At 53.0% G+C, this 10,481-nt stretch overlaps 2 protein-coding genes across 6 annotated transcripts; one reads left to right on the plus strand and one right to left on the minus strand.

Moving 5' to 3' along the window:
- Nucleotides 1–16: 16 nt before the first annotated feature.
- On the plus strand, nucleotides 17–6,143 carry RNF25 (ring finger protein 25). Of its 4 annotated transcripts, XM_036022852.1 has the most exons (11): nucleotides 79–155; nucleotides 1,637–1,703; nucleotides 2,235–2,309; nucleotides 2,522–2,667; nucleotides 2,776–2,843; nucleotides 2,941–3,010; nucleotides 4,174–4,245; nucleotides 4,340–4,477; nucleotides 4,827–4,919; nucleotides 5,207–5,341; nucleotides 5,543–6,140. In XM_036022852.1, the coding sequence occupies exons 3-11, from the start codon at nucleotides 2,303–2,305 to the stop codon at nucleotides 6,083–6,085; spliced, it is 1,272 nt and encodes a 423-aa protein (XP_035878745.1). In that variant the 5' UTR covers nucleotides 79–155; nucleotides 1,637–1,703; nucleotides 2,235–2,302; the 3' UTR covers nucleotides 6,086–6,140. The 4 variants fall into 4 exon arrangements, with proteins under 4 accessions (XP_035878747.1, XP_028366480.1, XP_035878745.1 ...); XM_028510679.2 differs by lacking the exon at nucleotides 1,637–1,703 and having other exon boundaries at nucleotides 18–155; nucleotides 2,565–2,667; XM_036022853.1 differs by lacking the exon at nucleotides 1,637–1,703 and having other exon boundaries at nucleotides 120–223.
- Nucleotides 6,144–6,585: 442 nt separating this feature from the next.
- LOC114495281 (mitochondrial chaperone BCS1) lies at nucleotides 6,586–10,360 on the minus strand. 2 transcript variants are annotated; one of them, XM_036022855.1, is made up of 8 exons: nucleotides 9,445–10,240; nucleotides 8,745–9,133; nucleotides 8,505–8,644; nucleotides 8,119–8,313; nucleotides 7,771–7,834; nucleotides 7,366–7,535; nucleotides 7,043–7,160; nucleotides 6,586–6,898 (listed from the first exon to the last, which is right to left on the minus strand). In XM_036022855.1, the coding sequence occupies exons 2-8, from the start codon at nucleotides 9,062–9,064 to the stop codon at nucleotides 6,646–6,648; spliced, it is 1,260 nt and encodes a 419-aa protein (XP_035878748.1). In that variant the 5' UTR covers nucleotides 9,065–9,133; nucleotides 9,445–10,240; the 3' UTR covers nucleotides 6,586–6,645. The 2 variants fall into 2 exon arrangements, with proteins under 2 accessions (XP_035878748.1, XP_028366311.1); XM_028510510.2 differs by lacking the exon at nucleotides 9,445–10,240 and adding an exon at nucleotides 10,321–10,360 and having other exon boundaries at nucleotides 6,591–6,898; nucleotides 8,745–9,113.
- Between the last annotated feature and the right edge of the window lie 121 nt (nucleotides 10,361–10,481).

Raw genomic sequence — 10,481 nt, forward strand, 5'->3', positions numbered from 1 at the left:
GGAGTCTGCGGTTGCCTAGAAACGGCCGCTGGTCCCAGTGCCGCCAGCCCCTTAACTTTCCGCCTCCGATTAATCCGAGGGTATTTCCGGTTCCGGCTGTGGGCCAGGGAGGACATGGCGACGTCTTCGTCGGCAGCTGCAGGGGAGGAGGACTGGTAACTTGGGGCAGGGGCTTTGGCTGACCGCCTGGATCCGGTCCGGGGACTAACAGCGGCCGCGGACGGTCCGTATGGCGGGCATGCGGGGCGGAGCGAGGGAAGAGGGATGGCAGAGATGCTGACATCTTTCTCTGAAAGCTTCAGGACTGGGGAGCGGGTGGGTGGAGGGGCGCTGATGTAAGCCAGGGGCTACCGGGTCTGCGCTGACCAAGCCGGGTCGAGCCGCGCCTTATCCGGTTCGATTCCCCTCTCCGATCTCGTCCCATCCCATTGTCTTACTGAAGTGGGTTTGCTCAGGGTCCCGGGGGATGTCTGCTCATCCGATCGCCCCCCTCCTTTTTAACCTCTCCAAGCTGGTGTCGTCCAGCTCCCTCCCCCCTTTCCCCACGGATCAGCCTAGTTCTACTGAGGCTTTCCTCAGCCTTCTCCCTCCCTGACAGCACTGGGGACTATTGTCTGAATAAGTCTTACATTTCACACAAAGCTCTTAATCCTCTCAAGCAACACTAACAAGAGACCAGAACCCGGCAGGACCCTGGGATTTGGAAAAAAAGATAAGTGTGGGTTCACTCCACATTTTATTAGTTGTGTGATGCCGACCAGGCCACCCACGTTCCATGAGTCAGTGTCCTCTGCTTTGAAAAAGTGGGTGTGGCATCTACCTCACAGAATAGTTGAGAGGGTTAGGATGGATTTGGAACATACATTGGCCTCCTCATTAATAACTCTGGGATGTGGGCATCTGACAAGACTAGAAGCCTGACAGGTAAAATGGTTTGCCAAAAGGTACCTAGGTGTGACTAGGAGTCCAGAGTGTCTGAATCCAAATCTTGTATCCTTAGTACTAAGATAGTACAATCTCTTCTCCCATCCCCCCTCCCTTTTTTTTTTTGTCACCACCTTACCATTGTCCCATCCCATACTTCACATCAAGGCCCAGGGCACACCTAAGCTGGGTGAAGTATTGTTGAAGGGCCTCTTGGTGGAGGCTACAGCTCAGTGTTTCATTGGCCCAGGAAGCCCTGCCAGTGCTGGCCTTTCCTGAGACCATCTAAACGCATGGTCCTCAACCTGTTCAGGGGAACATTAGGGATCTGAGGGGACACTTTGACCCATGGAGAGGACAGCAGTGATTCCACAGCTAGCCCACAGTGCTCGGCGACTTAAAAGTTTTGAGCACCACTAATACATAGGTCATGCTACGGGCAGCGCTGATCTTGGTGAAGAGGGAACAGTATACCTATAAGAAAGCAAACCAAGTGCACATCCTTCCATGTATTACCTGGGCAGGGCTGTGGATTTAAGCCAATCACTCGTCCTCAGTGTTGCTACAGCTGCTGTTTCTGTGACTGAAAACGTGTGTCCTCTGATTTACATCAGGACCACTGGATCCTGACCTGGACAGGTTTACGTAGATCAGCTGTACAACAGGATAATCAATACATCGGATACTAACTACATTCTTTCTTCCTTTTAAGGGAAAAGGTTACATACGAATAGGAAAAAGAGGACATAGACTAGCTACTGTGGCCAAGATGCTCTTAGGTACCTTACGTAAACAAATCCCTTTCATCTTCACAGCAACCTTAGGGAGGAGGTGGTGTTAGCTGTACATGTGAGACAGGGGAACTCAGGCTTACAGACATAAGTAACTACTCAGGCCACGTGGCTGCTAAGTAATTGGTACCAACTCTGAGGCTGATGGCTCTTCCACTACACCACAGCTTCTGTACCACCTGGGTCTGTTCAGGTTGGTATGTCCTTTGAGAAGCTTTAAGGTGACTGGTATTCGCAGTGTGTAGATACTGGGATCCACATGAACAATAGTGCAGGGGAAGCCAAGAGTGGCGTCGGTAACCTTGATGCTAACCAATGAACATCACATCTCTGGGTCAGAGAGATGGCCGCTAAGGAATAGTCAGTAGCGCAGTGAGACTTCAGCAGGGAGGCAGGAAACCAGGCTCCCTCTGAGTTCTGCCTCTGCTAAGCCTTGAGACCTGGGCCAGTCATTTCACCTTCCTGGGGTTGTTTCCTCCCCTGTTGGCGGAAATGACCCCTACAACTCTGTCTCTCTAGGGTCCTTCCCTCTGAAATTGAGGTGTTAGAATCTATCTATCTGGACGAACTACAGGTGGTTAAAGGAAATGGCAGGTATGTATTCAACCAGAGGTGATGATGAGTCCCTTAGGAATGAGAGGATGCCATGCAGGATCTGTGAGCCTCGATTCCGAGACGTTTCTCTCATGTAGACGAAGACTATTCCTTTTATTCCACCACCCCCCTCCCCACCCCAAAAAGCGAACCCAATGCTTACTTCCTCTGTCCGTTTTACTGTCTCACCCTTGCCCTCCCCAACCGTCCAGCCCGGCCCAGTCACATCCCAGTCTCTACCTCATTCGCCCGCAGATCTTCACCCTGGGAGATCCACATCACCCTGCACCCTGCCACGGCAGAAGACCAGGATTCGCAGTATGTCTGCTTCACTCTGGTGCTTCAGGTCCCAGGACAGGTGAGGACCCTGCCTTATGGCACCAGAGGGTGGGATGGGACCAGGGAGGGAGGGGACAGGTCCTGGGGTGGAGTGATTTAGTGGTAACTTGTGATTTTGTCCTACTAGTATCCCAATGAGGTGCCACAGATCTCTATCCGTAACCCCCGAGGACTCTCAGATGAACAAATCCACAAGTAAGTGGGCTGGTCAGAGCAGGGAGAACTCAAGACACAGCTCAGTGCAGGGAGGGAAGGGGGCAGGCCTAATGTTCGGTTTGCCTTCTCCCTCCAGGATCTCACAGGCATTGAGCCAGGTGGCCACGGCTGGGCTGGGCACTGCCATGCTCTATGAACTCATCGAGGTAAGAGGTGTTCCAGCCCTGGGAGATGTCCTTCCCTTCAACTAGAGCAGTTTCTCTCGGGGGAAGCCGTGGGCCTAGAATCATGGATGTATCTGTATTTACTTGGTCCTTGCTAGTCCTTTCCTAACTGCGGAAAGATGAGACTCTTCTGTTTTGAAAAATCTCCCCAAAAGATAGACAGTTCTATAGCTTTGCCAGGTTGCCTATTCCAGCATCTTGTTAGAAAACTACCTTTCCTCTTAAACTTGCATTTTTCCTGCTTCAGTTCGAGTGCTTCCTTGTTCTCTTGACACTGGCACCTGAAAGTAGCAAGAAACGGACCCCTCGAGGGTATTTGCCGTAAATGCACATTTGAAGGCCAGTGTGCCACTACAGCTGACTGGGAGAAGGCGTGGTCCTGGGCTGAGTTTCTAGCCCAGGGAAGGAAACGACCTACGTGAAGGAACACCTAGAACTACAAGTTAATACCGACAGACCACTTGTGCAGTTTGGGGTTAAAAAATACACAATTAAGCACAGTCTGGTTTTCCTCTCCTTTGAGTTTTTTAGAGGAACGTTCAAGAAATAAAGGGGAGTGGCCTGCTGTCAGAGAGACTGTGCATAGGCCACTGTCGTTCCCTTGAGTCAGGCCTCACCATGTAGTTTTGAACTTTGTGGAATCCCAGAGTGCTAGCTATTGAAATAACGGTGCAAGTGCACGTCTGTTTGATAGCCCGACTTGATGCCACTTGAATTACCTGTTCCTTCGGCTTGTCCACGCCTTGACCTTCTTTCTTCAAGTCTACTCCAGAACAGACTCACGGGGCAGTGACATTCAGAGGCAGTTAACCGAGAATGGCCTCCCAGAAGATACGTCTTAATTGAACACTTTTTCTTTCTAATGTATATTATCTTCATCCTCAAGAGCTAGTAAAGGTGACTACATGAGTGGAAAACAATTAAATTGGATCTCTGAAGCCAGGCAGATTTGGGGGTAGGCGTAGGGACTTAAGAGCAGGATTAACTCCAAGCGGAGGGAGCGTCACCTCATAGAAATGCGTGAACACGAGGTATAGCCCGGCCTGGCGGGAGACAGTCCAGCCACTCCTGGGGATAGTAGACGGGTTTTGTTCACAGGTCGTGCTGCCGCCTCCCTGTTTGAACAGTGTCTTCTCTCCTCTCAGAAAGGGAAGGAAATTCTCACAGATAACAACATCCCTCATGGCCAGTGCGTCATCTGCCTCTATGGTTTCCAGGTGGGTGTCTCTGTGGCTTGGGGCCTGCTTGGGATGGGCAGTGGAGGGCTGGTGAGAGCTCTGACGCAGCGCCCCACATCTGCGCTCCTTCTAGGAGAAGGAAGCCTTCACCAAAACACCCTGTTACCACTACTTCCACTGCCACTGCCTGGCTCGGTACATCCAGCACATGGAGCACGAGCTGCAGGCTCAAGGACAGGAAGAGGAACGGCAGCATGCTGCAGCCAAACAGGTCAGCCCGCCAGCCCCTGCTCACTGTTGACACCACTACCTCACCACCTTTCCGCTCCCTCCGCTCCAGGGCCTCTTAACCTTCCATTGTTATAGGTACCTTTGAGGTTAATGAACACTCACTTATCTAGAGAAAGCATCCTTGTGTACCTGTAATCACACCGGATGCCGTTTCAGAGGGCGCCAGACCTCTAGCTAGACAACCCTTCTGTGTCCCACCTCACTGCTGGACGGGCATGCCGGTGCCCCTCCATCCCGTGCCCCAGCAGATTGGGCTGGCTGGCTGACTTGGGCAGCTGGCGATCACTCTGGGCCATGAAGCCGTGATGAAATTTTTCTCCTCATTTTAGAAAGCGGTCGGTGTGCAATGTCCAGTTTGCAGAGAGCCCCTCGTGTATGATCTTGCCTCACTGAAAGCAGCCCCTGAACCCCAACAGCCCATGGTAAGGGAACTCCCCTCTAACCTGAACCAAGAGTAATGGTATTCTCCAAGGAGGGAGGAATGGCATCTTGTTTGCCCTGAATAGCATCTGGAGTTGGGCTCAGCCTGGGACCTCTGCAAAGCCACAGTCCCCTACGGGGAGCCCAAGGCTTTATTCAGGAGCCCAAACCTGAGGGATGAAGCCAGGGACCTTGTGCAGGTCTCCTGAGGCAGTCCTGGAAAGTCAGGGACCCCAGTCTACCTTCAGTTGGTTCTTTCCTTCCTGCCAATCTGCTCCCTTCCCTCCAGGAGCTGTACCAGCCCAATGCAGAGAGCTTGCGCCAGCAAGAAGAGCTCAAGCGGCTCTACCAGAGGCAGCAGGAGAGAGGGGGCATCATTGACCTTGAGGCTGAGCGTAACCGGTACTTTATCAGCCTCCAGCAGGTGAGGAAAGGGTTTCCCGCTCCTTCCCTAATGACACCAACTTTCCTACCAGCACCCCTCTGCCATGGCCCAAGGGTGAGTTTGTTCTACCCAGGGAGGCAATAGGCTGATGGCGGTTGGTTCATTTAGTGGGCGAGAAGCCGTAGTTCCCTGCTTTGAGAAGCTGAATCTCCTTCACTGCATCTGCTCACTTCTTTCTAGCCTCCTGCCCCTTTGGAACCCGAGTCAGCTGTAGATGCCTCCAGAGGATCCCAGCCACCCAGTGCCCTTGCCACAGAACTGTCCACTTCGTCAGCTGCCCAACCACCCCAGTCAGCTCTGCCTGTGGCCTCCCAGTACACGTGCGAGAAGATTCCAGGGACTGGGCCAAATCAGCAAAGGTTGGGAGAGACCCAGAAAGCTGTCCTAGGTCACCCCCGGGCCAGTCGAGGCCCCTGGAGACAGCCCGAACGGAGGCACCTAAAGGGAGGGGAGTACAGCACCCCCAAAGGTACCAGTGACACTCAGGAAGTACCACCTCCTGAGAAGCCCCCCAAGGAGTCCATGGACCTAAAGCCAGAAGAACCCCATCACCAAGGGGTTGAAGGTCCCCCACCCCGCCGGACTGGGGACTGTGCTCGCTGGGGGCGCCCCAAAAGTCGGACACCAGGTTCTTCCTACCCCCGCCTGCGCCGGGGTCGGGGAGCCTACCCTCCTGGTACTCGAAGGGAACCCTTGAGCCTGGAATCCGAGGATGGTTCCTAGCAGTACTGTGGGGGGAGAGGGGAATGGGGTAGGAGGGGGACAATAAAGAGATTTCGCCTTGTTTGGCTTTCTTCGCTCAGTAGTGCCAAGCCTGTAAAGTATGGGTGTCCTTCTGAATTCCTTGCAAGCCTGGAGTGTGACAAAGTAGCCCCAAGTTTGTCCTGAGATCTGTATCTCATGAGATTAGGATCTAGGTAAAGGGGTCTGGCATCTCTGCTAGTATAGTGGGTTTCAGGGGAAGCCAGTGGATGCCAGTATTTAAGGAGAATCTGCAGGAACCACCCTGCCCTGTAACCCACTCTGCACGTATTCCCACGTTATGTATACACACACACTTTGGAATGCCTTTGGGTAGAAGACTGCTTTTCTGTTTACTATAGTTCTCTTTTCTGTCTTAGACTGCTCCGCTAACACCTGTATATGTGGATGCTTTAGGGCCCCTGTAGGCGTCTGATTGCAGCTCAGGGTTTTTAATGAAGTACCAATAAGGGAAATCAGACCAGAGTAGAGTGACAGGCGTTTATTGATTCCCTTGAGGAGAGCTGAGCACAGCCTAGCTGTCACCTCCTCAGGGACTCAGCGTTGTGGATTGCACCTGTAGGGTCGTTTTTATACATCATAAAGTGGCCCTGCACCTGGGCAGGACTGATCTGTGTTGTAGCTTGAAGGACACACTCTGCAAAGGTCTCCGCCAAAGAAGGTGCTTGCCCTGGATAGAACCTCTGGAACATCTGGACCAGCTGCCATTGTGAGCAGTAGCCCACGTACTCCTTCAGGTCTACTCGCCCTGGGCGTATCAGGGCAGGGTCCAATCTAAGAGAAGGCAGCAAAGCAGTCATGGGCAGTACTACCATTGGTACCCCCAAAATGATGGTCCCCTCTGAACTTGCCCGTCCTCCCAAGGAGTCGAGTTGGAGGAGTTGGGCCTTGCAGCCTGAGTGCCTCACTCCTTCCTACCTGTCAACGTGGTTGGTAGTCATGAACACAATGCGGGCCTCAGTGGAAGCCACACCATCCAAGGCGTTGAGCAATCCACTGAACGTGAGACGACCTAGACCTTGGTACTTGACTGGGTCTAGAGGAAGGCAGATAAAGAAGCACAAGCAGTCAGTTGTAGCCCTGCTTAAAGCAAGCCCCTTCCATTCCCCACCGTATTCCCCTACTTGTCCATGCCTCTTCTGGGCTCTTGTTGCTGACCCAGAAATCCACTAGCTCTCTGGATTTCCACTTTCTTCCACTGTTCCTCGTTTAGAAACCCCCTTTCCCTCAACTCCTCTCACCCTGCACAGACAGGTCTCGACTGAGAAAGGCAGCGTCCACGTCCTCCAGGAGCACCAGGCTCTGCTGCGGGGCCACACTCAGCAGGTGGTTGAGCCGGTCATCCGAGAGGCTGGAGTCTGTGAGGCTCAGCAGGCAGATGCTGTGCTCCAGCTCCCCAGCCAGGGCTGTGCTATGAGGGATGGGAGCACAGGTGGTCGGTGATCTGGACATTCGTCCTTAGACCCAACTGCTCACTCCTCACTATACTCGGTGTGTCTTCAGGCCCAACCCTTCCACCACCCCACCCTAATGTTCTCCATGTCTTATGTTTACCCTGGTCCCTGTTCCCCGCTTTTCTCTTTCCAATCCCATCAACCCAGTTTTTCTCCAGTTTGAGGGTTAAGAGAAATGTTGACTCTACTCACATAAAACTGCTCTTTCCACAACCAGGGGGCCCATAAAGCAGGTAGCCACGTCTGTAGGGAATGCCTGGGAATACAGCAAGGATGACTGTCAAGACCTAAGGTCAAATCGTGTACTCTGCCCCAGGTGTCCACGTGCATTCCCAGCCCTGATCCCAGGAGGCCCAGAGACCTTGCTACTGGAAGAAATCATCCCCCTAGACAACTGTTCTTTCCTCTTCATCGCTGGGAATTGGGCTGGAGCTGTACTGGAATTGGAACCACCCCATCTGGCCACAGAAACTAGCCTGCTTCCTCCTGCTCTAACACTGCATCAAAAACAGCCTGGCCGAGACCCCAGCTGCTTCTCACCTCTGTCAGCGTACCACGTGGGGTTATCAATGAATTCCCGGACGTCCCTGATAATTCGCTCGGCCAGGCCCTGTTCTAGAACCACAGAATTCAGTGGCCGCCGCCGGCGTGGATACCCAAAGGGTCGCCATTCAGAGCCCATGGCTGTGTACATCAGGGTCTTTCCTTCCTCCTGCTGCAAGGCTAGCTCTCGAGCTAGAAGGGAGGAGACGAGACAAAACCAATATTCTTCTCTGCTGTGCATGTAAGGCAGAGCTTTGCCAAAACAGCTACCCCTCTCGCCCTGCACCCATGGGCTCAGATCTTCTGAGCTTCTTGTCCTCTGATGTCAAATGCCCCCATCCCTGCAACTCCCCATAGAGCCTGCCTGTGTCATCGTCCCACACCTTCCTCCAGGATGTTGAAGAAAACCTTGCGGTCGGTGCCCAGAGCTGTGAAGGTAACAGATTCCCAAGGAGTACCCGTCTGCAGGTCTATCATCTGCATTTCTCGGCTTCGTTCCACTCGGATCCATTTCCCCTGATACCTGAGTAAGAATGGTCAAAGTGGGGTGAATGGATGGGTCAAACCGAGCTCCCCTCATTCTCCTTTTCTACACTCAGAGCCCTCCCTGGCCCCCACCTTACCAGATAAAGTGGTTTCCAGGGCTGGGAATAAATTCAAACTTAGTGGAGATGCGGCCACTCTCATGCTGAAGGTATGAGGTCTCGACACTGAGGTGCTGAGTCCGGGTACTGTAGCGGGTGAGCCAGCTAAGCAACCAGGCATAGCTCCTGTCTCGAGCAGGGACTTCCAGCGTGATCATGTAATGGCGCCGGAATGCCACCAGGCCCAGCTGGGCACCCTTCCGGGCCAGGGCCAGGGCTGTGCCCACACCAACCAGGCCAAATCCAGCCCCAAAGTAGGGATTGTCCTTCAGGGCCAGGATGAAGTCTGAGAGGGGCATCTTGAAAGGAAAACAAAGAACCTTACAAGTCCTGAGGCATTTTCAAAACCTGGGGGTGGGGAGCAGTGGAAACCAGAAACAAACAAGGTTAGTTTATAAACTGGACTCCTCAGTCCCTCCTCTCCCCACCCCTTCCCTCTTGCAGAAGCTGGAAACAGGAAAGGTCAGCTACTGCGTGCTTCAATACCCTCCCTTTGTGGGGTGGCCATGGTGTTGGGATTCGGGGCCTGGGACTCCAGACCTCTTGTCCCATTTGCCCTCCATTCTCCTGTTCACATTTCAGTTTCCTGCCAGAGGACTATGTTCTCTTGATCCTGAGAACAACGTAACCGGCTTCACAACAGGAGAACAGATGGGCAGAATCTCTGTGGTACCTGAGACCAGCTGGAATAGAAAGGGGCACACAGGCCAGATAGCAGAGGATGAGGCCATTCTCTTCCATTGATCTCTGGTAACCATCATGCCTTGTTACCATGAGTAATGACCTTCACATATCCTCTCCTTTACATGCTCAGTTCCAGATGCCCTGTTTAACCCTTTAACACCTCCCATCTGTCTCTTTAAAATTAATTTTATTCTTGAAATGGCATCTTAATGGGGGTCTCCACCTCCGGCTTCACCGAACTGCTATTATACAAGGGTCTAGGTCATTCTTCATAAAGATCGGCTTCAATCCTATCTCCCTACTCCAAACCTCTCAACAGACCCCTGAGACCTCAGCAGACCTCTGCCTGGTGCTCAAAGCCCTCCACCTCTGTTTCATGGCTTAGCTCCGAAAACTCCCTGTTGAACGAATGTGCAAACCATCTCCTGGCTCAAGCAGTTCTCTCCACTCGGAAGTGGAGAGAACATTCTAATTTATTCTCTCCAATTGAAGTCCTGCCCATTTGCTACTTCCATGGAGATTTTTCATAATTCTTCCACACACGCAAAAAAAGTGACCGGGTCTAATTCTAGACTGTAAGATCCCGAGGGGTGGAAAGCCAGTTGATTTCTTGTACACCTCCCCCGTCTATTACCACTTTGCTCGGAGTCTGGCACGCAGGGCGCTAAATTGACAGCAGTGACCTCCACTGAGGCTCAGAGCTGGATACAGAATTCCAAAATACCAACGCGTGGAGGGCCACAGAAAAAGCCCTTCCCGCTCCGGACCCTTGTTGGGCGCCCGGGAGCCCCCTCGCGAGCCGCCCCACCCCCACTTCTGCTTGCGCCTCTGCCTGCATGGTTTGGAACAACCCGTCTCTCCATCCTCTTACCGCCAAGACTCTCTGGCCCTCCCTCTCAATGGTTTACCCCTCGGCACTCGAGGGAAGGGCCGCTTGGCTCCACCCCCGAACTTTTTCATCTACTTCCCGCCACGCCCACTGAGAAGGCCGTGCCACTCTGCTCCACGACTCTCGGTGGTACTCCTCGGGCT

Source organism: Phyllostomus discolor, chromosome 4 (genome assembly GCF_004126475.2).
Source record: "Phyllostomus discolor isolate MPI-MPIP mPhyDis1 chromosome 4, mPhyDis1.pri.v3, whole genome shotgun sequence".
Taxonomy (NCBI): Eukaryota; Metazoa; Chordata; class Mammalia; order Chiroptera; family Phyllostomidae; genus Phyllostomus; species Phyllostomus discolor.